At 41.2% G+C, this 26,541-nt stretch overlaps 1 protein-coding gene across 1 annotated transcript; it reads right to left on the bottom strand.

Moving 5' to 3' along the window:
* Positions 1-6,045: 6,045 nt before the first annotated feature.
* On the bottom strand, positions 6,046-15,698 carry LOC137596653 (extracellular calcium-sensing receptor-like). The gene is made up of 8 exons (XM_068317346.1): positions 15,547-15,698; positions 14,584-14,878; positions 14,195-14,484; positions 13,611-13,906; positions 12,892-13,097; positions 12,535-12,756; positions 7,043-7,166; positions 6,046-6,959 (listed from the first exon to the last, which is right to left on the bottom strand). The coding sequence occupies exons 1-8, from the start codon at positions 15,654-15,656 to the stop codon at positions 6,046-6,048; spliced, it is 2,457 nt and encodes an 818-aa protein (XP_068173447.1). The 5' UTR covers positions 15,657-15,698.
* Between the last annotated feature and the right edge of the window lie 10,843 nt (positions 15,699-26,541).

Genomic DNA, 26,541 nt, shown 5'->3' with positions numbered 1-26,541 from the left:
TTTATATATACAATATTTTCCACACTATAGGACACACCTCATAATCCGATGCGCCTTATATATGGCATAATATTAATATTGGTTAAAAACAAGATTGCTGAAAAAAAGCCGGCAGTCATGCCGCACTACGCTACCCGGGAGCACCCTCAGATGGTACTTCGGTCGGACTACACCCCCTAACAATGGTAGTCAAGGGGCGTTGCCGAAGTCCCGGCTCTCACTGACCTGCTGTCTGACGAAAGAGCAACCTGCTGAGAGCATCGGTGACCGGCTACGATAACGTAGCAAAACATAGGAAATGTTCAACTATTCTATTAGAGGACCCATATTATATATTTTAAACTTAATATCATTTTGTTGCCAGATGTCCAACTAGACTGTAATCAAAATATTTTGACCTAAAGTGATCTGTGGTCCTAAATATCAGCTTTTTAAAATCGCTCATCTGAGCTACTCACAAAACGCTTTGTTTCAGGCCTCCGGCTGTAGTATGCTAATGAGCTCCGTTGGTCAACGCCTCCTTCACCTGGGTCACGCCTCTCTGAAGGAGAGCGTTAGGCTGATGGGACATTGACTGACATTACATTTGTTATCATTATGGCATTCGGAGGCTCCATCGTGTCGGCGTACATTTATGACCCTGAGTCGGACCAAGAAGCCTCCAAGACGTTTCTGAATGGTTAGTATGTGTGAACGTTACTTAGTTGGTTCTGTGTTTTGTTGTGTAACCTGCGTCATCACAGGACCGGAGCATCGTCTGATAGCTACTTTTTTTTCTACTCCCGCCTCTTATCGCACAGTAATAATGTCATGTCTTATTATGTATTTTGTATATGTACAGACGTGTTGACTGCTAAAATGTTGCTGTACTTCTATAAGTGACAGTAAAGTCTGATGGTGGTTCTGATAGTTATTACCATGTGGGTAACGCTAGCTTCTACTCACGGCTAAGTTTATTTTTATATCACATCAATTTAATCCGTTACTAAGCTGCAAAATATTGGAGGCAGTCCTCTATGACAAGACACACGGAGCTAACACTTGCCACCATCACACCAGGTTAATGGTGAATTGATGTAGCCATATTGCAGTGATGCCTTTATCTACTTTATTTTGATGTCTTCACCTTGTTTATTGTACAGGTGTTCCTGTGGACACTGAACGTATGCCAACAAAAGCAGAAAACATCTGCTGTTTGGAGATACCACAGGTAGCATGCTCACAGCTAAACCAAAAAGTTATGTCTCTATTTGGCTACTTTTACAATTTTAATGACCTTACTTCAAATGACCTTTACCGTGTTTTTCACTGTAGGTTAAGAGCCGTCTGCACGAGGTTGATGAGGTTCCGTACATGACTCAACATCCTGGGTTCCAGCCTGTGTGCCTAAACGTGTACACCCTTACTGAGGGCTGAGTATGGCCCTTCACGTCTGAGACAAATACATCGGTAAGTTGTTCTTTGAAAAATGTCACAGAATAAAAACTACAGTTATGTCTTATTTTGCTTCATCAGGCATACCTTCATTAATGCAGTAACACATGACAAATATAGGTACAACAAAGTCTAATTTATTGTATTTGCGACACCTTGATTTTTGTCCTATTAATAGACATGTTGAACATTTTTTGGAATTCACAATCCATTTCTGTTGACATATACAAGCATTTATTTACATCCAATAACAATAATGAGAACACAGAGCCATCCTATCAGGAAATCAACAACAGTTGTAATACTCAGGATTGAAAACATTGTGAAATAAATAATTTTGTGTCCTTTTTCTGTAGACCGTGCAGACATCTGGCCTATTGCACCTTTGTTGGCTGGTGCTGGGGCTACTTAGGGTGCAGAATCTGGGTCGTCATGCCAGCCTGTGTGGTCCTTCGCATACGCCGAGAGTTTCCTGAGGACAAAGGCCACTATGCTGGATTTAGACTGAGTCTCAGTTGAACCTGGTCATGTAGCTGGCAATGACCTCCCCCTTGTTCGGACGCTCATACTGGGCAGACAGATTCTCTGGGACAGGAATGGCCATCATCTCATTTGTGTATGGCATAGGGTCCACCAAGACTTTGTCAAATATGAGTTCCAACATGTCAGCTACAAAACCTGTTCAATAAAACACAAAGATATAGTTTTACTGTTATTGATATTGTTTGATTCATTTCTTTGTTTACAAAAATAGTGTTCAAAATACTGTACATCCTGGTACTTGCTACTAATTTATTTATTTGTATGGTAACTTTTTACTGTGTTTTGTTGTGAACAATTACCAACAGAATTTCAAAACATGTTTGTTTAAAATATTAAAATATTGCAACACTAACAGAATGTGGGCTCTGTCTTGGTGTTGACACTGCATTGTCCCTTCAAAAGCCTTTGGAAAGTGGATCTTGTAGAGGGGTATGTCGTTATGACGCCAAACAAACAATCGACTGTAACACATGTGCGCACAAATGCAGTAGGAAACAAAGCGCAACCCCCTACTTAGCCTAGCATAAGTTGACTTTATTTATGCTGACAGATAATTGGAAAGAAAATATGAGACCAAATTACGTGCATTTTAGCTTTATACTGTAGGTCCGGCACGCACACACGTGTTGGAGCTTGCGTGCACACACGCAATACGCAAATGCGAAAAAAGCACATTGGCCTACATAGCCTAGCATAACATGACTTCATGCTAACAAACAATAAGAAAATATGAGACCAACTTATGTGAGTTGTACCTATTGTAGGTCCAGCACGCACACGCGTGATCGGGCATGCACGCACACACACACAATACACAACGCGAAACAAAGGAGACCTCCCTACATAGCCTAGCATAACATGACTTTATTCATGCTAACAGACGACATGAAAAAAGATAAAACGTGAGCCCAACTTATGTGTGTTGTAGCTAGATACTGTAGGTCCAGCAAACAAGCACGTGTTGGAGCGCGCACACACGCAAATGCGAAACAAAGCAGTAATACCTAATTAGCCAAATAGCACTTGATCACTCATACTAACAGACAACTGCAAAAATATAAATGTGTCGAGACTTACCTGTAATAGGGATACAGTTCCTTGGTCTGGTATGGTTGGGAGTGATCCTTGAATGAGGATCAGTCTCAGGCAGAGCCCCGTCTGTACTGACCCTCATTGCTAAAACAGGCTGGAGTGAGAGTGAAGTGGTTCCACAAACAAACAAATGTGCAGGTGATGTAGCTGCACATTGCCATTAAAAATGAAATGCAACCACGCTCTCTTCTGTTCTTCTTTGGATGGGATGAAAAAAAAAAACACTGGTGTTGATTTGTATGATCAACAACTGAGGAACTATCATGTCTCCCTCTCACAAACGCCATTTCAACAGATTGCTGCCTCACATCCGAACGCAAAGAACTCTGTCTTGGGGATGGCCACGCCCTTGAGCATGTCAACCAATCCATATCATCCAATACTCTGTCCAATTGCACAGTGTCCATAGTCTGACGTCAAGAACGGCTAACCTAGCAAAATATGATTTGTTTTAGTCGTTCTGAGCCATGACTTCCTAAAACTGCAAATATCTATTGATGCAGGGAGCGTTTGTTTACCAGATTCTAGGAGTTGGTCGGGTTACAGAGGTCCACTATGTATATGTAGAGATCTGAAAAAGTGAGATTTTCATAATAGGGCCCCTTTAATAAAGTTTGACTGACTGATTGATCTCAGTATTTCCCAACCACTGTGACATCGGAAATAACCCACTTTACATATAATTGGTCTAAAAAATGCCATTGTCGAGTGTCGGTGCTGTTATCTGGACTCTAATGATGGTCTATTCTATTAGTCTGCGGAAACACGGAGAAACTGGCATAAAGGTGAATAAAAGACCCTCAAAGCTGAACTTCCTGCCTTTTCAGAAATTTCGAAAGCTGAGTCACTGCTAGACAAAGGTGCCTGGTGTGCTGCAGTTGATTTTCAAATGTAGTTGATACCAGAAACAACACGTTACATGTGTGGGGCGGGGGGGGCAGGGGGGCGCATTTAGGATTGTGTATTCTGTCTGGCAGCGACGTTAAAGTGAGTTCTATGAGTAAAACAGAGTGTCACATTTGCCAGTCAATTAGCAGCCTGCCAGTGAATTAGCAGCCTGACATTAAAAACTGGTCAAAAAAATGTTTAGGACACACAGTCTAGCAGCACATAGCTGCACCTCACCTCCGACTGGAGAAATCAATCGATTGAAACAAGATTTAATGAATAAATGAAGACGAACATCGGAGCTTAAATATCTGCTTCGAACTTCAGATCAATAAATAATCCACCCTGTTAGAACTGAGTGGTCCACTCATACTGAATTTAACCACATTTTAATGTCAGGTTTTTTAATATGGTTTATTTTGCGAGACAGAGGCAAATACACCGCTATTGAAATAAAATCTAATTTGACTATGTTTTAGATAATTGTACTACAGCATTTTGTAGTACTTTTATTAGTAAATCTCAGCAGCTAAGGAGAAAACCCATATATGTCTTTCTAAAATGGCAAAATGATCAAGTGATTAGGTTTCCTTGATGAGGCTCAGAATGGCCTCTTTTACATAACAATAGGGGCTGTTCAAAGTTGATTAGAGGTACTCACAGTGCCCGTTTTACCCTGGCGGCATACCCTGAGGTAAACCTGTGGTTCTGGGTTGATTTACACTGAACTTGGAAAACCGGGGATTTTGGTTTCAAAAAGCATTTCGGGGTTAGTTAGTACATATTTTAATTTGTGTATATAAGGACTTTGAGGACATTTTCAGAATAAAGAAACAGCGTTGCAGCTGTAAAAAAGAGAGAGATGGTGTGGTAGTGAATTGCTACTCAAGTCATTGCGTAAGTTTAAAAGTAGTCTGTTGCACTCACGGTAAAAATATATAGGTAAACGGCTTGAATAATAGTTTAGTCTTCTTTTCCTTTCGACTTTTCCCTTCAGGGGTAGCCACAGCGAATCAATTGCCTCCATCTAACCCTGTCTTCTACATCCTCTTCCTCACACCAACAACCTTCATGTCCTCTTTCACTACATCCATAAACCTCCTCTTTGGTCTTCCTCTAGGCCTCCTGCTTGGCACTTCAAAACTCAGCATCCTTCTACCAATATATTCACTATCTCTCCTCTGGACATGTCCTAAACATCTCAGTCTGGCCTCTCTGACTTTATCTCCAAAACCTCTAACATGTGCTGTCCCTCTGATGTACTCATTCCTGATCCTATCCATCCTGGTCACTCCCAAAAAGAACCTCAGCATCTTTGTCTCTGCTACTTTTTCTCAGTGACACTGTCTCTAGACCAAACAACATTGCTGGGTGCTTTGTGTTGGAACCACCATCTACAGCGGCAACTCCAGTCAGAGAGCAGGTGCCACACAGGGAGCAGGTCAGATTTCTGGCATTTAATCAGTAACTTGCAGCAATACACAGCAATACAGAAAATAACTTTGTGAACGACTCAGTTTTGGACAGGAAAACAGCCTATATCGCTAGTGAACAATGGAGGCAAGTTAGCGATAGTTAGCTCTATCGCTAACTTGCGGCACATACAAGAAAACATTGTCTAGGACCCCATGGCACATCTGAGCTGTCTTAAAAGGTGCCTGACTAAATTTTTAAACATAACGCAGGAAATTTGCAACAATAAGTTTTGTTTGCAAATATTTTCAGCTAGAATATCTTTATATTATTTTATTTTAAGTATAATTTTTTTATTTTGTAATTAATTTCCAGGGAGCCACAAGGGAGTCACTAAAGAGCTGCATGCAGCTCCAGAGCCGCGGGTTGCCGACACCCGGTCTAGATATATTTCCAAAAGCATTTGAAAAACACAGACAGAAAAAACATACAACATTAACACAAAACATATTTTAACATGAGTGTTTGGATAAGCATATACATAATGAATAGTCAAAATGTGATTTATGTAAAAATCCAATTAGATGATATTGACTGTTCATATCATTGTATAACCCTCATTCTATCATACCTTAGGACAATATAGTATATATACAACATTATTGCTTACAAAACTCAGATTTCTTTGGATACATTTTTGTTCATTAAATGTTTTTTGGTGTTTTTCTCTGGCTTAATCAATATGATGAAACACTTTGGAGCAAATACACAGAATATTAGTCCAAAACTGGAGGCTAGAATGGCAAATATCTCTACAGCAACCGTAAATTTCCCAGGGGAGCTGACATATGCTGGGATAAAGGTGATCCAGACTGCACAGAATATCAACATGCTGAAGGTGATGAGCTTGGCTTCATTAAAACTATCGGGCAGTTTTCTTGCTCGAACAGCAAGCACTAAGCAAAAGAAAGCAAGTAGGCCGATGTACCCAAGTACAGCCCAGAACCCAATGGCTGAGCCTAAAGCACACTCCAAAACGATTTTCTTTTTATATACGTTTAAGTTTTTTATTGGAGTTGGGGGACTAATAACCAACCAAAGGGTACATATTAGCACCTGAATAAATGTAAAAGACACTACAGTTATTCTTTGCTGCGGAGGACCAAACCATTTCATGACATTACTGCCTGGGAGGGTGGCCTTGAAGGCCATTAACACTACAATTGTTTTCCCTAAAACACAGGACATGCAGAGGACAAAAGTGACTCCAAAGGCTGTGTGGCGCAGCATGCAGGACCAGTCAGAGGGTGCTCCAATGAAAGTTAATGAGCTCAGGAAACACAGAGTCAGGGAGAAGAGCAGCAAGAAGCTCAGCTCTGAGTTGTTGGCCCTGACAATGGGAGATGCTCTGTGACGAAAGAACACAACTGCAGTCATGATGGTAAGTAAGGCACCACCAGATGAGAATGTTGCCAGGATGATTCCTAGCTCCTCATTATATGAAAGAAACTCTACAGGCTTGGGCAAACAAGTGTCTCTCCTCGCATTAGGCCAGAACTCCTTGAGGCAAAGAAGACAATCAGGAGAATCTGAAAAAGCAAATATTACAAATATTTTTAGATGTTCATATACTGAATTTGATGTTGTAGATATTCAGTAGAAAATGACTTACCTGTAATATTACTAATTTCTCCTTCTGCACATGGTACACAATCATAACAGCAGATGGGCTTTCCTTTCTGTAACACCTTACGGGTTCCTGGAGGGCAGTTTTCACTGCACACCGACTTAGGCAACTGATATATGGAAACAGGTGAACCCAGACAAATTCATGTGTGTTTCACAGATGTTCAAATCTTTCTTTCACATCCATCCACACCACCAAGCTATTGAAAATTAATTCCTGTAACATTTTGTTTCTTCAGGCTGTCCAAAAAAAGGCATCCTGAAATATTTGGCTCACTTTGTACACCAAATCTAAACTTCCAATTTTCCACTTCTTCCTTTTCACTGCAGGGTTAGTTAGAGATAACAGTATCTACATTTTTTAAGTACGAATTCTCTCTGTATTGCCACCTGAGATCATTGGAATTACAACCACATCCCTGTCGTCCATATATGAGAAACTAACACTTTGGCTAGCAAATACAATCCAACAAGACTCCTTACACGCTCTACACTCCTCGTTTGAGTGGCTCCCATCACAACTCCGTCTCCATTGCCACGCCTGTACAACACAGAGGAGGAAAGCTGTTCCCAAAATTTGTCAACCTCCTAAACTCCTAATGAATCTCTCTAAACTCCAGTTGAATCTCTCTGTAGTTTGTGTTTTCTTGTAACCACATACCTGTTTAAATTTATACTGTGTATGTTTATGAGAAATATTTATTACAGTATTAAATAGGTTTTTTGAACAACATAACTAGGTTTTAAACCAACCAAGTTTTGAACTATCTAGGTTTTAAATTAACTACGTTTTGAACACATTAACTGGCTAATTAGGCTTTAAACTAACTAGGTTTTAAACTATCTAGGTTTAGAACTAACTAGTTTTTCAACTAACTACGTTTTAAACTATGTTTTAAATTAACTGAATCATTTTTGAAATAACTAGTTTTTCCAGCTAATTAGGTTCTGAAGTAACTAGATTTTGAACTATCTGGGTTTATAAAGTAACAAGTTGTTGAACTAACTGGGTTTTAAACTAACTAGTTTTTGAACTAAGTAGCACACTACATTGTTAATAAACTAGTTTATAAACTAGTTTATAGGTTTTGAACTAACTAGGCTTTAAACTAATTATTTTTTAACTAAATAGCTACGTTTTAAACTAGTTTCTGAACAACTCTCACTAGGTTTTTGAATTATTATTTAACATGTAGTGTTTTTCTGTTATGTTCTAATTTTATATTATTATATTTACATTGTTTATGTTAATACTGTTTATAATGTAGCCTGGGTTAACAACGACCGCCATCGGTGCTGTTGACCTACAGGTTGCCGGTGGAAATTGGACTGTTGGTTGAAGAAGGAGAGGAGGAAAGTGTGTTCGTAGGAAGAGAGAGAAGAGGAATACCAGGAGCATAGGACTGAGAGTAGGGACGTTGAATGTTGGAACTAAGACAGGAAAAGGTAGAGAGTTGGTTGACATGATGCAGATAAGGAAGGTAGACATACTGTGTGTCCAGGAAACCAGGCGGAAAGTTAGCAAGGCTAGGAGCTTTGGAGCAGGGTTCAAGTTGTTCTATCATGGTGTAGATAGGAAAAGAAATGGAGTAGGAGTTATCTTGAAGGAGGAGTTTGTTAGGAATGTCCTAGAAGTAAAAAGAGTATTAGATAGAGTGATGAGTCTGAAGCTAGAAATCGAAGGTATGATGTTCATTGTTGTTAGTGGGTATGCTCCACAGGTAGGATGTGGGCTGGAGGAGAAGGAGAAATTCTGGCTGGACTTTGATGAAGTGATCTAGAGCATACCTAGAAGTGAGAGAGTTGTCATTGGTGCAGACTTCAATGGACATGTTGGTGCAGGAAACAAAGGTGATGAGGAGGTGATGGGCAGGTTTGGTATCCAGGAGAGGAACACAGAAGGACAGATGGTAGTTGACTTTGCAAAAAGGATGGAAATGATTATAGAAAGTACTTTCTTCCAGAAGAGGCAGGAACATAGGGTGACCTATTAGAGTGGTGGTAGGAGCACACAGGTAGACTACATCTTGTGTAAACGGTGTAACCTGAAGGAGATCAGTGACTGCAAAGTAGTGGTAGGCGAGAGTGTGACAAAACAGCATAGGATGTTGATGTGCAGGATGACTCTGGTGGTGAGGAAGATGAAGAGGGCAAAGGCAGAGCAGAAGACGAAATGGTGGAAGCTAAAAAAGGAAGCGTGTTGCATGACTTTTAGGAAGGAGTTGAGGCTCTGGGGTCAGGAGGTGCTCCCAGATGACTGGACAACTACAGCTAATGTGATCAGGGAGACAGGTAAGAGAGTACTTGATGTGTCATCTGGAAGGAAAGTAGATAAGGAGACTTGTTTGAATGAGGAGGTACAGGAGTGTATACAGAGGAAGAGGTTAGCTAAGAAGAAGTGGGACACTGAGAGGACTGAGGAGAGTAGACAGGAGTACAGGGAGATGCAGCGTAAGGTGAAGGTAGAGGTAGCAAAGGCCAAAAAAGGAGCTTATGATGACTTGTATGCTAGGTTGGACAGTAAGGAGGGAGAGACTGATCTATACAGGTTGGTAAGACAGAGAGACAGAGACGTGAAGGACGTGCAGCAGGTTAGGGTGATTAAGGATAGGGATGGAAGTCTATTGACAGGTGCCAGTAGTGTGATGGGACGATGGAAAGAGTACTTTCAAGAGTTGATGAAAATGGAAAATGAGAGAGAACAAAGATTAGAAGATGTGACTGCTGTGGACCAGGACGTAACAAAGATTAGTCAGGATGAAGTGAGGAGGGCATTGAAAAGGATGAAGAGTGGAAAGGCAGTCAGCCCTGATGGACTTCCTGTAGAGGTTTGGAAGTGCCTAGGAGAGGTGGCAGTAGAGTTTCTGACTGTTTTGTTCAACAGGATCTTAGATAGTGAGAAGATGCCTGAGGAATGGAGGAGAAGTGTGCTGGTGCCCATTTTTAAGAACAAGGGAGACGTGCAGAGTTGTGGCAACTACAGAGGAATAAAGCTGATGAGCCATACAATGAAGCTATGGGAAGAAGTAGTTGAAGCTAGACTCAGGGTAGAAGTGAGCATATGTGTGCAGCAGTATGTTTCCATGCCAAAAAAAAGAGTATGTTGATAAAGAAATACAGAGAAGGCCAGACGGAGCTGCATTGTGGTTCTGTAGATCTGGAGAAAGCTTATGACAGGGTGCACAGAGAGGAACTTTGGTATTGTATGAGAAGATCTGGAGTGGCAGAGAAGTATGTTAGAGGACATGTATGAGGACTGTAAGACAGTGGTGAGGTGTGCTGTAAGTGTGACAGAGGAGTTCAAGGTGGAGGTGGGACTGCATCAGGGATCAGCTCTGAGCCCCTTCTTGTTCGCTATGGTGTTGGACAGGCTGACAGATTAGGTTAGACAGGAATCTCCATGGACTATGATGTTTGCAGATGACATTGTGATCTGTAGTGAGAGCAGGGAACAGGTGGAGGAGAAGCTAGAGAGGTGGCGGTCTGCCCTGGAAAGGAGAGGAATGAAGGTTAGCTGCAGTAAGACAGAGTACATGTGTGTGAATGAGAGGGACACAAGTGGAATAGTGAGGTTAGAGGGAGAAGAGATCAAGAAGGTGGAGGATTTTAAGTACTTAGGGCTAACAGTCCAGAGTAATGGAGAATGTGGAAAAGAGCTGAAGAAGCGTGTACAAGCAGGATGGAATGGGTGGAGAAAAGTGTCAGGTGTGATGTGTGATAGAAGAGATTCAGCTAAAATGAAAGGAAATGTGTACAAAACTGTGGTGAGACCAGCGATGTTGTTTGGTCTGGAGACAGAGTCACTGAGGAAAAGACAGGAGGCAGAGCTGGAGGTAGCAGAGATGAAGATGCTGAGGTTCTCTTTGAGAGTGACCAGGAAGGATAGGATCAGGAATGAGTACATCAGAGGGACAGCACATGTTAGAGGTTTTGGAGATAAAGTCAGAGAGGCCAGACTGAGATGGTTTGGACATGTCCAGGGGAGAGATAGTGAATATATTGGTAGGAGGATGCTGAGTTTTGAACTGCCAGGCAGGAGGCCTAGAGGAAGACCAAAGAGGAGGTTTATGGATGTAGTGAAAGAGGACACGAAGGTAGTTGGTTTGAAAGAATAGGATGCAGAAGACAGGGTTAGATGGAGGAAATTGATTCACTGTGGCGACCCCTAAAGGGGAAAGCCGAAAGGAAAAGAAGATGTTGATACTGTTGATGTTAAATTAATTCATCATTAAATTATTATTAACTAGGTTTTGAACTAAGAAGGTTTAAAACTAACTCCATTTTTAAACTAACAAGATTTTAATTAACCAGTTTTAAACTAACTAACCAACCCTTGGTTTTGAACAAACTAGACTCTAATTTAGCTAGATTTTGAACTAATTCACTAGGTTTTGAAATATTGTTTAACAAATACAGTGTATTTATGTTATTTATGTTAATTATGTTGTTATAATTTAATTCTTATTTATGTTTGTTGTTCATGTTTACACTGCTTATGTTTACAGTATTTGTTTATTATTATTATTATTATTATTATTATTAATATTAATAATAATAATAATAATAATAATAATAATAATAATAATACTTGCTAACTAGACCCCTAGGGTTTAAACAAAATAGGCTCTAAACTAATTATGTTTGGAACAAACTAAGTTTTGACTTAACTCACTGGGTTTTCAACTAACTAGGTTTTAAACTACCTAGTTTTTGAAGTAACTAACTAGGTTTTTAAACTGACTAGGTTTTGAATTATTATTCAACATAAACAGTGTATTTATATTTAAATTATTTAATTATTATTTATGTTATGCGTTGGAACAGCCTACTGAATTTATCATAACAGAATATAGTTAGGTCTCAGCAAGAGAGGAGTAAAGTGAGTCAGGAAGAAATGAGGAAGAAAACGAATGTTCAGTAATAACACTGAACGTTGGCACAATGGAAGGAAAAGAGCAATTGCTGGCTGACACAATGGAGAGAATTAAGTGCATTTTGTGTACAGGAGATCAGGTGGGAGAGAATTAAGGCTAAGGCTTTGGTCAGGTTACAAGTTCCACCATTGAAGAGACAAAGATAATGGGATGGGATTGTACTGAAAAAATTACTTTTCAGGAGTGTTTCAGAGGTGACGAGAGTGTCAAATACACAGATGATTATAAAGCTGGAGGTAAATGGTGTAGTGAATATTGGCCAGTGCATATGCATCCCAGGTTTGTGTGAGATGGTAAAGAAAAGAGAGTTCTTTAATAAGATGGATGAAGTGGTGCAGAGTCTTCCAAAAACGAGAGATCCATGATTGGAGCATCTGTCAGCAAACTTGTTGGTGACAAAATAGTGATGAGATAAGATGGGGAGGCATGGTGTCAAGCAGAATGTAAAGGCTAAAATCACAGGGCAGTATAAAGGTGTACTTTATACCCGTGGAAAGCAAAACATTTTAAATTAAAATATATTTAATAATTAATTTTTTCTTACTTCTTTGAGACCATCCATGAATATGAGGTTTTTGTTTATGTGAACCTCCTGGCCCACCGGCAATGACCCATCATAGTAACCCACTGTCACCATCTCAAGACTGCCACTGTCACTTCTTTGCCAGTTCATCAGCTCATACCTAGGCACAGGATCCCCGTTCTCATCAAATGACACATCATAACCACTTTGTGTAAAATTTACTTGCTTCAGTTCTGATAGGACCTATGATGATTAAGTAAATTAACAATGAGGGAGAGAAAGGAAAATATGAAATAAATATTGAAATTATTATTTCATGGAATTAAATGGTATCATTGTGAAAGAAAATCTTGGATCTTGTTAGTTTTTTACACTGACTTGCTTGGCCTCTATCCTTTTGTATTTGTCACAATGAGTGACAGACTTTATACTCTGGCACAAAGTCTTATGAAGGGCATGTGCTATGGCATAAACTGCCTTATACACCATGTTAGTGATTCGAAGATTGGAAAAGTCAGTGTATGGGTTCTGGAGTTTTTTCATGTCTTGAGTTCCATCACACATAATCTCACCAGGGGCCGGACCTAAAACAGGAGACAAGAACATGTTTTCAGCTGAAAAGCTGTAGTTTCAGTTAATATTCACAATTTTGTTTTATTTTTATTGTACGCTAACTTGCTTTATCAAAGACCGAATGTAATGGCTCATTTATGCGCCACTAATGTACAAGAAACATACTGTATGACATGCTACGGCATTGAAATATGTGGACAATGGTAAAGCCACCAACATGGAAATAACAATGCATTTATTGGTGCTTGACAATGAGATTTTTCATTTTTTCTGCACATGTTTGACATGACTTGCTTAAATTATGGCTATTATTATATTTACTGTTTACTGTTGTAATAATGGGCATGTTATCTTACCAAATTAAACCAAATGTGAAAAATTAGCTGTGTAAATTACTTCACTGAGCCCCCAGACCTGAAGTAGATCAGATGAATGGTTTTCATAACAGGCAAATAACAGTCAGAATGATACATTTACTACCTTAGACATGATAATTTATTTATTGATCACCACAATTGACTCACTTTTTCCCAGCCTGCAGTTAAATGCATCCTCCCAGAACTCAGTAAGTATTGCAGAGGAAGCAACATTTGATGGCGAGAGATCCAGTAAGAATTCTTTGAGTCCAGGAGAGTCAGCTTGCTCAATGACAAATCCAATGGCTCCAACACCAAAATTGAACCTCAGCAAGTCTACATTGGTTAACCAGGCCTCACTTCCTATCCACTGGCGAGGTGGAGAAGGCTCATGCAACAGCTCCTCAAACAGTACTCTCACATCTCCAGAAGCTGCAAACACCACAACAACCTTAGCTGTCGACCTGTGGGAGACATCATAGTGCATTGTATTATACTAATAAAAATATTAAAATATATTTTTGTATTGGGACATTTTACTTTTTCATGAACATTTTTGGTCTCATCAATCTTAATTTTAAAATGATGAAGGAATGAAGATAAATTTATAAACTTAAATTAAAACCATAGACCATAAATTTACAGTTTTACAATGAGATGACAATTTCAGCTTCCATATGCTTTTGTCTTAACATATATGGATTTAAGGTCGGTCATATGCTGAATAAACAATAAATCAGTGATGCAGGGACCTGCGGATAATATCAGCTACTCGTTGGATCTTGCTCCGTGAGAAGGTCTGAAGTACAGATTCAGAATATTCCACACAGATCCCTTCTTTCTGTGCTGTGGTCAGGAATGCCGCCATTCCATTATTCCCATAGTCAGTATCAGCTCGGACAGCACCTATCCAAGTCCAGCCAAAATGCTTCACAAGCTTGGCCAGTGCATCAGCCTGGAAATTATCACTTGGTACAGTTCTGAAGAAATTTGGGTACTGCTGCTTATTGGACAGACATGCACAAGTGGCAAAATGGCTCACCTAAATGAAAACATAAATGTGACTCTTTAACAAGAAAGACATGGAATATCATCCCTCACCTAAGGAACCTATAAAGTTTGCCAAAAATTGAATATTTACTTGAGGAATATTAAAGGGCCCGATGACTCTCGACACGCTGATGGACGGAGAAGACCCAGATTCACCAACAATGCCCATCACCATACCTGACTGTGAGCAGTTGTCACCAGTGTTAAACTCTGGATCCAGGCCATTTGAAAGCTGGAATGCCACATGAACTGCCACAGGGGCTGAGGTGCAAGAATCATGGATTTCGTAACCAAGTTTAATACCTGGCAGCAGCTCTGTACTGTTGTTAATTTCCTTGATGGCAAAGATCATTACTCTCATAAATCGCAATTCCATCGATTCAAGTCTGCACACAGACAATCAGCTGTGAACGGAACAAATCCTCAAGCAATTTTAACAACAAAAACAGAAACATAAGAAACAAAAATACAAAAAACAAACAAAACAAAAAAACCCCCACAAGAAACAAGTTCTGCTATTCTGTTATATAAAATAACTGATGGCTGACTTAACCTTCATCTGAAAATAATTATATATTATATACATTATATGTAATATTCATTCATTCATTGTCAACCACTTCCAACCGCTGTGGTGGGTCGTGGGGGTCATGAGCCTATCCCAGCTGAGGGCGTGAAATGGGGGAAACTCTGGGCGCGACACCAGTGCACTGTGAATATATATATATATATATATATATATATATATATATATATATATATATATATATATATATATATATATATATATATATATATATATATATATATATATATACATATATATATATATAAACATCACTACAAAATTCATACAATTTTAAACAATTTTAGATCAATCACTCCAAAATACACAGGAATTTTGAATCACAAATTAAATTTCAACAAAATTAAATATTCTGAATATACACATTGTCTTTTAGAGTTTTCAATTCATCCTAAAACATTTTTTTTTTAAATCACAATGAGCAATACATCTTACACATCAATACAATTCTATTATTCTTTTACTAACCTTCCTGTGCATGTTAATGGGTCAGGCATGCTGGTGTAGTCATGCTGATTCACTATGTGCATGTGGTAGTGTAAGGAGAAAACACCTCCAATGATGTAGTCTCCATCCATAGAGAATGCAGGTTGACGAGGTCTAGCTTGGAGCTTACATTTCACAGATGAGGCCTCAATGCTTCCTGTATTGAAAGTTCTGTTCTGTGTTAGCCTAGCCCTTTGGTTCTTAAGAACTGAGTTCACCTTACACAAACCCAGACACATGATCAGCCCAATAATGACAATTAGAATTTTCATCTCTCATCAGTACATCTGACTACACTTCACTTGTGTTTTCACTGGCTTAAAAGCATGTTAGACAGGTGCTTCCCACCTACAATACGTCACCTAACCATGTTTACATCAGAGAAAGAGAGAGAGACAGAGAGAGCGCTCAGTGGTCATTAAAGAACTTTTATGTAATTTTTTTTAAAATTTGCCTCCTGTAAACATGTTTTCCTAGTTTTACATTTTTTAAAATTCGAAGTGCAAAAAAACTTAACAAATACACACCTTTAGGTTCATTTAAGTCAGCTAAATTGTTGTATTCTATTATCTGTTTTTTGTATTTTTTTTAAATGCAGATGAAAAAAAATGTTTTGAATATGCAGTACATCAACTCTATAATGTTTTAATATACAGGGCCAGTACTACATGTGCCACAACACATAAAAATAATCTGAAATTCCATATTCAGAAGCTAAAGAGACTTACAGTCAAAGGCCACATTCAGACAATGGTTTTATTTTTCTTGTACAATGAAGACATAATGGGCTGTCAGGTTAATATTCCTCTGTGATGTCTTTGGACAGGGCCGGCCGTCTTGCGGCTTGTGAGCCACATGTGGCTCTTTGCTCGGGTTCATGGAGCTCTTGCATTCATATCAAATTTTTCGTTTGTGTTTTTTAAAAAATTTATTTATGTGTATATACATTCGCGCTTTTATATCACTCACATGCACAACTGACATAAACTTTCGGGAGGGAAATCCTAATTGTAGGGTTGACCCAGGTATTCGTTTCAGATGAGCCTCCAGTATGTATAACACATTTTTGACGGGTACGAGCAGGATACAGGTAAAACTCATCAAAAACTGTGCTCGTAAAATGGTCATAACTGACTGTCTTCACGTTCTGTGATTGGCCAGTTACACACAGCACCCGCCCCTCTCTACAGAAACTCGGCCTCCCAGAATTCTGCAACTACTAAAATTCCCATAGGCAGTGATTTTGACTGCTCGGACATAATTTGTGTATTATTTGGATTATCATTGAAAATTTCTAATAATGAATTTGGCGAAACAGATAAAAAACACATCAGAACACTAAATCAAATCTATAATGATTGAGTTTTTTGGTTATTTAATTGACATAAGATAACTTCTCTACAATTACACATCCAAACTTGAACTGTGAAATAAAAGAAAACAGTATCTCTGTGAAATTAAAACAATCGTATACTGTTACAAAATAGAGTGGTGTCATCGAGACCTGGGGCGGCAGTAGCTCAGCGGTAGAGCAGACGTCTTGGAACCAGACAGCGCCCAGCCATCGGCGGTTCGATTCCCGCTCCAGCCAGACATCTTCGGAGTGTGAGCTGACAGTTGGAGGTGTCAGCTCACCTCCCAGCCACTGCCGAGGCGCCCTTGAGCAAGGCGCAGTCCCCCCCACAAGCTGCTCATTGGGGCGCACCCCCGAAGCTGCGACCCGTCCCTCCACCTCCCTGTACTCGTTATTAACTGCATGCCTACAGGCCCCTAGTGTGTGTTGTGTTCAGGGGCCTGTATACAATGTTTGTGTGTGTGTGCTGACTAACACATATATATATATGCATGTACAAAAAACTGGAGAGGAAAACATAATTTCCCCATTGTGTGGACTATTAAAGGTGGATTATTATTATTATTATTATTATTAATAATACAAATTATTAACCATAATGAATATGGCTACCAGCCAGCTGGAGACACTGCTGTTACAAGTTGTTTTGCTTGTGGCTCACAAACACTGACATTAACCCCATTCAACACAGGTAACTTGTTGAGGGGGGAAATATCACCACTGATAACTTATTGACCTCTCTTGAACTTTTGAAGGCACTAAAGGCCCAGAAAACCAGCCTGGTTGATCCAGTAAATAAGAATAGACAAGAGCTTCCTCCATCTGTAGAGGAGCAAAGGGCCCTGCACACTAAAGACGTGCTGAAATGTCTATCAATTGTAACCAATGAAAAATTTGTCCATTCTAATCACAATCCACACAGCTGTCAACATCACAAGTGGCCACAAGACTAAACTGGAGACTGTTACATACAGTACCACAACAGAACCAAGGTTGGAGTAGATGTGCTTGATCAAATAGGGAGGAAATATTCAGTGTAAGCTCAAATATGATGATGGCCATTGGTGGTGTTTCATAATATTGTCAACCTGGCTGCCAAAAATGCTTCGATCCTGTTCAAGAAGTGCAGCAATAAGATGGTGTCACAGAGAAAGCTCCTAATGTGACTCACAAAGGAACTTTGCTCAGGACACATGAAACCCAAAGCCATAAGAGCCATAAGCAAACCATCAGGGCATTATAACATCAGTGTCTCCAGCTGGCACGCAGCCATCACAGCATTTTGGATCGTTCACAATAGTTAATAATTTTCATTGTTAAGGTCTGATTATGACACCAATGTATTTTGAAGCAGGATACGCGTGTTTTTACTTCAAAGTTTGAATTTGGATGTGTAAGTGCAAAGAAGATATGTTTTGTCAATTAAATAAAAAAAACAATCATTACTAGCGAGAACCCATGGAAATTCCATAATAAAACAATAATATCAGACTGCAAACATATGAAAACAAATGTATTGGTATTATAAACCATGCACACCCATCACAGACTTCTCCCACCAGCAGGCAGCGCATCCCGGTTCGACCCAGAACTGGCATCAGGGTCTTTGGAGAGGAACGTGAATGAATGAATAAATAAATATACAGTGCATCCTCTGTCTTTGCGGTCAATGCGTTCCAGGAGCCACACACAATTGAGGAATTTGAGATTGTGATCCATCCATCCATCCATCTTCCACCGCTTATCCGGAATCGGGTCGCGGGGGCAGCAGCTTCAACAGGGAGCCCCAAACTTCCCTTTCCCCAGCCACATCCACCAGCTCTGACTGAGGGATCCCAAGGCGTTCCCAGTGTTGAGATATAATCCCTCCACCTGGTCCTGGGTCTGCCCTGAGGTCTCTTCCCAGCTGGACGTGCCAGAAACACCTCCCTAGGGAGGCGTCCCGGAGGCATCCGCACCAGATGCCCAAACCACCTCAACTGACTCCTTTCCACGCGAAGGAGCAGCGGCTCTACTCTGAGCCCCTCGCGAACAGCAGTGTTTCTCACCTTATCTCTAAGGGAGACTGTGATCTATTTATCTTATATTTACTTATTTATTTAAACATTTATGAACCCTTCCCATACTGATGTTAAACCACCTTCTATCTGTATTATCTTTTCCAACACTTTGATAGACGGTTTAAAGCACTTAAGTATCACGCAATAGTCCGAACTGACGGAACAATTGTACTTCTGGATGCCGTCAGCCAATAGAATGCGCGTACGGTATCATGTGACTGCTGACCAAAAACCCGCAATCATTGATGCACGATCGCGCGAGGGCGCACTGTATAAACTTTATTACTCATAAAGAAAGAAACAGACGAACAAATATCCAACTGTCAAGCATGTTTATCAACGCGTCTTCGACTTGGTGCTGTTATACGTCAGAAAATAGCCAGTTTCAACTCCGTCCATTCTGTGTATACATGTAGATACGGGTCACACACACACTAACGTCACAGTGGTTTTCATTGCAGGGAGAGGCCCCCCGGATAGAAAAAGTTTCGGTTACAGCGTCCACACGACAATGCATACCTGGCGATTTAAAAAAAAATCACTTTGGCCAGCGTTTTCATATCTGCCTGGTCATGTGGACGAAAGGGGTAACCGCAACAAAAAGCCTGATGCCTTAGGCTATATTGTTCACGTGATTCATTCTGGCAGATGCGCCGTGATTGATTGAGCGCCATGATTTGTTGGGCGCTTGATTGACAGGTAGTGGGTGGAGTTAAAACGTGACACTGTGTGGTTCTCAAGTGAGGTTAGTCAAATATATAGGTGGGGATGGTTTTAATTTAGTGTCCTGATGTGTTTTTACCTATTCCACCGCTTCATTCTTGTGTATTTTAATGATAATCCAAATTATATAAAAATAATGTCCGAGCAGTCAAAATGACTGCTTATGGTAGTTGTAGTTTGTAACGCTCAGATCTCTTTTGTGTTCTGAAATTTTAATGATCAACAATGTCAGAATAAAATATACAGACATTTAGAAGTCAGGTTCCTATTGGTACATTTTTTTTTTAAACCAAGTTATGACATTGCAAATTTTGAAAGCAGTCACAATGACTGCCTTGTCAGTTCTAGTGTGGATCAACATTGTTTAACATTGTTAACTGAAAAACAAAATAGCAAGAAAATTAGGTGGTAAAAATAAATAAATAATTTTAAAAAAAAATTTGATCGTAAAATTAAAAAAAAATTATAAAGCTGTGCCGAGTATGGATGCTTTGTAGTTCATAATTTTCTATTGCATGTGTTGTATTCATTATTGCACTTCATGTTCTGTGAGTTCATTAAAAACTAGGGCTGTCACTTTAACGTTAGCGATTAATTAATTACACCGCAAATTAATGCGCTATAAAAATTAACGCAATTAATCCCCAGTGGCAAGTCAATGCGCAAGCATTTTAAAGTTGGCCCATTAAGGGACCCGTTGGCTGCAGTGGCACGTCACTTCGTACCTGTGCCATTAGTCAAAAGCATGGTGACTGACAACAGAGATGGACGCGACACAGGAGAGCAAGGCAAGCCCACTCGGACCTTTGGAGGAAAAGTTTATTTCTAAAAAGAACAAAGACGGGACTATCAACAAAAATGCAGTGATTCTGCGTTGCCAATCTGCGCTGTAGACGATGTGGCTACACATGTAGCTTACCATCGCCAAGTATGAATGAGGAGTGAATGAATAATTATAATAATAATTCTTCTGCGCATGCGCGAGCAGGCTGCAGTTTCCTCTGCTCAGAGCGAGTTTGTTTGCATAATTTTGCGTTTTTTTTCTATGTTTCTGCGTGTATTTTTCTAGCGTAAATTTATATAATGTATAGTGATATGCTAGTGTACTCCAGGGAGGAGTTGATGTCCATGAGGGTCAAAGGAGACCCCGCAACACGCGATCTCATCCCCGCTGAGCTCCGACGGAGATATCGCGGATGCCGAGCGGGTCGAGTTGAAAGGACTAGACTAACGGCTAGAGCCGCTAACCGGAGGAGAGTCAAGCCCTCCGTCCCCTCCGTCATCATGGGGAACGTGAACTCTCTACCCAACAAGTTGGACGAACTGACGGCGCTGTGCAGGACTGAACAGCGCTACCGGGAGACCAGCTTGTTGGTGTTCTCAGAGACGTGGCTAACTGCCGACGTGCTGGACGCTAACGTCCGACTAACCGGCTTCTCCTCCGTACGAGCGGACCGGGACACGAACACCGCCGGAAAGAAGAAAGGAGGTGGATTAATCATCTATACCAACGATAGATGGTGCCATCCGGGACATGTGACGGTGAAATCAACACTGTGTAACCGCGATCTGGAGCTAACAGCTGTTAGCATCAGACCCTACTACCTGGCGCGTGAATTCTCACACGTCATTGTCCTCGCCGTCTACATCCCTCCACGGGCGGACCCTGAGACGGCACGAGAGACCATCTGTGGGACCACCTCTGCTCTTCGGACCCGGCACCCGGAGGCGCTCGTCATCATCACCGGTGACTTTAACCACGTCACTCTGGACTCATCTCTCCCCACAATGGACCAGTGTGTAGACTGTCCCACACGGAAGAACAGAACCATCGATCTGTTCTACACTAATGCTAAGGAGGCATACACCGCCACCCCCCTCCCTCCACTAGGTAAATCAGACCATAACCTAGTGTACCTACAGCCCACCTACATCCCACTGGTGAAACGGCTGCCAGCAACAACACGACAGGTCAGGAGGTGGTCCCCGGAAGCAGAGGAGATGCTGAGGAATTGCTTCCAGACCACCGACTGGGATGTTATTGTGGGCTCACATGGGGAAGACATTGAGGGGGCAGCTCAGTGTTTTACAGACTACATGAACTTCTGTGTGGACACCGTGGCCCCTGTCAGGACAATCAGGTGTTACCCCAACAACAAACCATGGGTAACCAAGGAAGTCAAGGCTGTCCTGAACAGGAAGAAGTGGGCGTTCAGGAGCAAGAACGAGGAGGAGATGAGGAAGGCCCAGAAGGAAGTGAGACTCTGCCTGAGGGAGGCCAAGGAGGCGTACAGGAGGAAGCTGGAGAAGCAGCTGGAGCGCAACCAAGTGCGGGAGGTCTGGAATGGGATGAGAACCATCACCGGACACGGGAAAGGGCGCAGCACTGTGGAGGGGAATATTGAACGAGCGAATGAACTTAACAGCTTTTTCAATCGGTTCAGCTCCCCCACCACTCCCGGCTCCTCGTCCCAGGCCTCTCCTGGCCTACAGACCTCTCCTGGCCTACAGGCCTCTCCTGGCCCTACAGACCGCTCCACTGATGCTCCCTCCTCCTGTGCTTCCTCTCCTTCCACCCCTGCCACTTCCCCCGAGCCCACTCCAAGAACTGCGAAGCTCAACGGCCCCACCTCAACCACTGGACTTCCAACCTCGCCACAACCTCCTGCTCCCACCACGACCGAGACCATCATCACTGCAGACCTGGTGACGACAACGCTGAGGAGGCTCCGTCCCTACAAGGCGGCTGGACCAGATAAGGTCTCCCCAAGACTCCTCCGAGCCTGTGCTTCGGAACTAGGGGACCCCCTGCAACAATTGTTCAACCTCAGTCTGCGGCTGGGGAGGGTCCCGTCACTGTGGAAGACCTCCTGCATTGTCCCTGTACCCAAGAAAGGACGCCCTACTGAGCTCAACGACCACCGACCGGTCGCTAATACCTCCCACGTAATGAAGACCCTAGAGCGACTGGTCCTGGAGCTCATGCGTCCACAGGTGCAAGGTGCTATGGACCCTCTCCAGTTTGCCTATCAGGCCAAGGTTGGGGTTGACGATGCTGTCATGTACCTCCTCCACCGCACACTCTCCTACCTGGACGCCGGGGGCTGTGCCGTCAGAGTGCTCTTCTTCGACTTTTCGAGTGCCTTCAACACCATCCAGCCCCAGCTCCTGCAGGATAAACTGACCTCCATGGCTGTGGACCCCTACCTCGTGAGCTGGATTACGGACTACCTAACGGACAGACCCCAGTACGTCCGTATGGGGGACTGTTTGTCTTCTATGGTGACCAGCAGCACGGGGACGCCACAGGGGACCGTTCTATCCCCCATTCTCTTCACCCTCTACACATCAGACTTCAAGCACAACTCGGATACATGCCACATACAGAAGTACTCCGATGACACCGCGATAGTGGCTTGTATCCGGGAGGGTGATGAGGGGGGGTACAGGGCATTGGTGGCTGACTTCGTGGAGTGGTGCCAACAGAACCAGCTCCAGCTCAACGTCTCCAAGACAAAGGAGATGGTTCTGGATTTCCGGCGGGCACCTCCCTCTCCACAGCCGGTGATCATCAAAGGCAGTGAGGTGGAGGTGGTAGAAAACTATAAGTACTTGGGACTGCAGCTAGACAGCAGACTGGACTGGTCACTCAACTCCAACTGTGTGTACAAGAAGGGGCAGAGCAGGATGTACTTCCTAAGGAGGCTGGCCTCCTTCAACATCTGTCCTAAGCTCCTTTTCATGTTCTATCAGTCCGTAGTCTCCAGTGTGCTGTCATACGCCATTGTGTGTTGGGGTGGGGGGGCCAGGAAAAGAGATATGGACCATCTGAACAGACTCATCCGTAGAGCGGGCTCAGTGGTCGGGCTGAGCCTGGACTCTGTGGATATGCTTCTGGAGAGCAGGACCATGTCTAAAATTAAGGCCATCATGAACAACACCAGGCACCCCCTACACACCACCTTCTCCCAGCAGAGAAGCACCTTCAGCGGCAGACTGCTGTCACACAGCGCCTCCACAGAGAGGCTGAGGTCCTCCTTCATGCCCCGTGCCATCAGGGGGTACAATGACTCTCTCAGGAGGAGCGGGGGGGAGGTGGCGAGGTCAGCACGGGGTTGAATATGGATTTAATTTAATTTAATTTAAATTTAATTTTATACTGTTATATATATATATATATATATATATATATATATATATATATATATATATATATATATATATACAATTTATTTATTTTTTATACTGTTTTATATTTTAATTCAATTTTATACTGTTTAGATTTTATTTTATACTGTTTATATTTGAATACTGTAATATTTTTAAATTTTATACTGTTTATATTTTAGTTATAGTTTAGGTTTAGTACATAAGTCCTGTTAGTGCTGCATGTGCCTGTCTGTTAGTGTAATGTATGTCTTGTGGTATGTCCTGTGATGTCAATGTTTCCTTTTCTCCTGGTGTTTATCCAGTATTATTTGTTATGCAATGCCTGAGCAGTGGATATATGCAATTTCCTCCGGGATTAATAAAGTATCTATCTATCTATCTATCTATCTATCTATCTATCTAATAGATCTGATATAAAGCGTCTTTGAGAAAGCGCTATATGAATCTAATCCATTATTATTATTATTATTATTATTATTATTTGTACCTTTTGTAAAACATAATTTTCATATCACCAGTGCAGCTCGAGCCTAACGTATCATGATTACGATTATGCATGATTACGGTCTAACATCCTGTCCTCAATCCAGTTAAAATTCCCACCCAAGAGTAAAAAGTCTTCCGAGCCACAGCAATCCAGTCTAGCTTGTATTTTTTCTAAAAAGCTCTTCCTCTCTGTACCGTTTGTTGGAGCATAAATATTCATAAAAACCAGGGTGCGGTGTTCAAAATGTGCCTTCGCCAAAAGACACCTCCCCTTTACGACATGCTCGACTTCCAGAGATGTTGGGTTAAAAGTTCTAGAGAACAGGAAGCCCACTCCACCAAGAAGCGTGGTGTTATGGTTCAGGACCACCTGTCCTTCCCACTCCTTCACCCAGTCCACCTCATTGTTCTCATCGCTGTGTGTTTCTTGTAAAAACAGAACATCAATAGTAGAAGAAGAAGAAGAACAACAACAGTAACAACAAGAAATATGCTTTAATAATACTATTGAGGAAATATTTTTTTTATACTCTGCCTATATTTCACATGCCCATACTGAGTATGTGTACAGGCCGTAGAGCACACACACACACACACACACACACACACACACACACACACACACACACACACACACACACACACACACACACACACACACACACACACACACACACACACACACACACACACACACACACACGGGGCCTGTAAACATGCAGATATGTAGCTAGACATAGAGTGACAGGCAGCTCCTTTAAGGGCACCCCCGCAGTGCTCAGGAGGAAAACAGGCACCTCTCCATTACTATTACCAGTAGGATCAAAAAAAAAGACAGCATGAAAGCATAAGTTTGTATGACATCCTTGCTAAAATATTTGACCAACTACAGGCAATTGGAAATGAATGATTGCAGCTGACATGAAGTCCTCATATGAATAAGTTTTGCTCATTAAAAAATAGTAGTAAAAACAGTGTGTGTATTTCTTCATGTTTATTTATCCAATAAGGTTTTTTTTTATTAATTCCAAAACAGCACAAAAATGGCAAACCAGACTGTGCTAATAAAATAAACATATAATTAGATTGAAAAAAAATAATTCACATGTCATTTGGGGCAGCACGGTGGCGCAGTGGGTAGGAGCGTAACCGCATAGCAAGGCGGTTCCAGGTTCCGGTTCCTCCCACCTAAGGCCAGCTGGGACAGGCTCCAGCTCCCCGTGACCCACGCAAGCGGATGAAGCGGTTAGACAAAATGAATGAAAGAATAAACAGAATTATAGAGGATAGAGAATAAAGAGGATTAAAAAAAAAAGAAAATCCTCTGAATATATCAATGATATTGCTTTATCTTTATTTTTTTTTGCTTTATTCACAATCTGAAAAAAATCTACCGATCCACATCAAGCTTGGTTTCTGAGTAGCTAGGAGCCCAAGGAAGTGCAATTTCACATTTAAGGGTTACACTAAACAGTTTTTCTTTCCGCAAGACCACCAGGCACATTGCTAGGAATTTTTTTTTTTTTTTTTTAAAGTGAGCGTAAGGAATTCAGCAAAGTAGAAGTGATGTAACTGTAGTGTAATAAGAGAGAAAACTTGTCATCTTATTAAAAAAAATAACAATAAACTTTTGATAAATGCTTGCCTGCCTAACAGTTTATGAGATAATTCAGCCCTTCTTGCATAATTTAATCCTGTTAAAAGGACATTAGGGCACATGACCTTCAACAAAATTAGTCTTTCTTGGTGTATTAAAAACAGATAGATAGATAGATAGATAGATAGATAGATAGATAGATAGATAGATAGATACATACATAGAGCTAAGTAGGTAAGTAGGTAGGTAGACAGACAAATGATAGATAGGGAGAAAACAAGTGACCTTTCTTAATGACTTGATTAATCTCATTAAAATCTTCCAATTTTTATATCATATCATAAACAACTTGAAATGGTGATTACTACTCTTAATTTGTCCCTGAATGATGTGGTAGCATTGAGATTTGTATATTCTGCGTAGTGGTGACGTATTGCAATTGTCAATATTTGTGTGTTTGTCCTTTCGTTCGTCCATCCACCAATTATCTTCAAAACCGTTACAGATAGAAAGATGAAACTAAAAGCATATTACTCGGGCGGCAAAGGGGATAAAAATGAGATGATGACCTTGACCTTGAGAAAACT

The sequence above is a fragment of the Antennarius striatus genome, chromosome 6, assembly GCF_040054535.1.
Source record: "Antennarius striatus isolate MH-2024 chromosome 6, ASM4005453v1, whole genome shotgun sequence".
Lineage (NCBI taxonomy): Eukaryota > Metazoa > Chordata > Actinopteri > Lophiiformes > Antennariidae > Antennarius > Antennarius striatus.
This window is presented reverse-complemented; position numbering and strand designations above follow the sequence as displayed.

Bases quoted from the DNA above. Each gene is read 5' to 3' on its own strand.
- LOC137596653 (XM_068317346.1), bottom strand. From the start codon at position 15,656: ATGGATGGAGACTACATCATTGGAGGTGTTTTCTCCTTACACTACCAC. The intron at 14,879-15,546 runs GTTAGTAAAAGA...GTCTGTGTGCAG, and splicing joins CCATTAACATGCACAGGAAG to ACTTGAATCGATGGAATTGC. The intron at 12,757-12,891 runs GTCAGTGTAAAA...TAATCATCATAG, and splicing joins AAAGGATAGAGGCCAAGCAA to GTCCTATCAGAACTGAAGCA.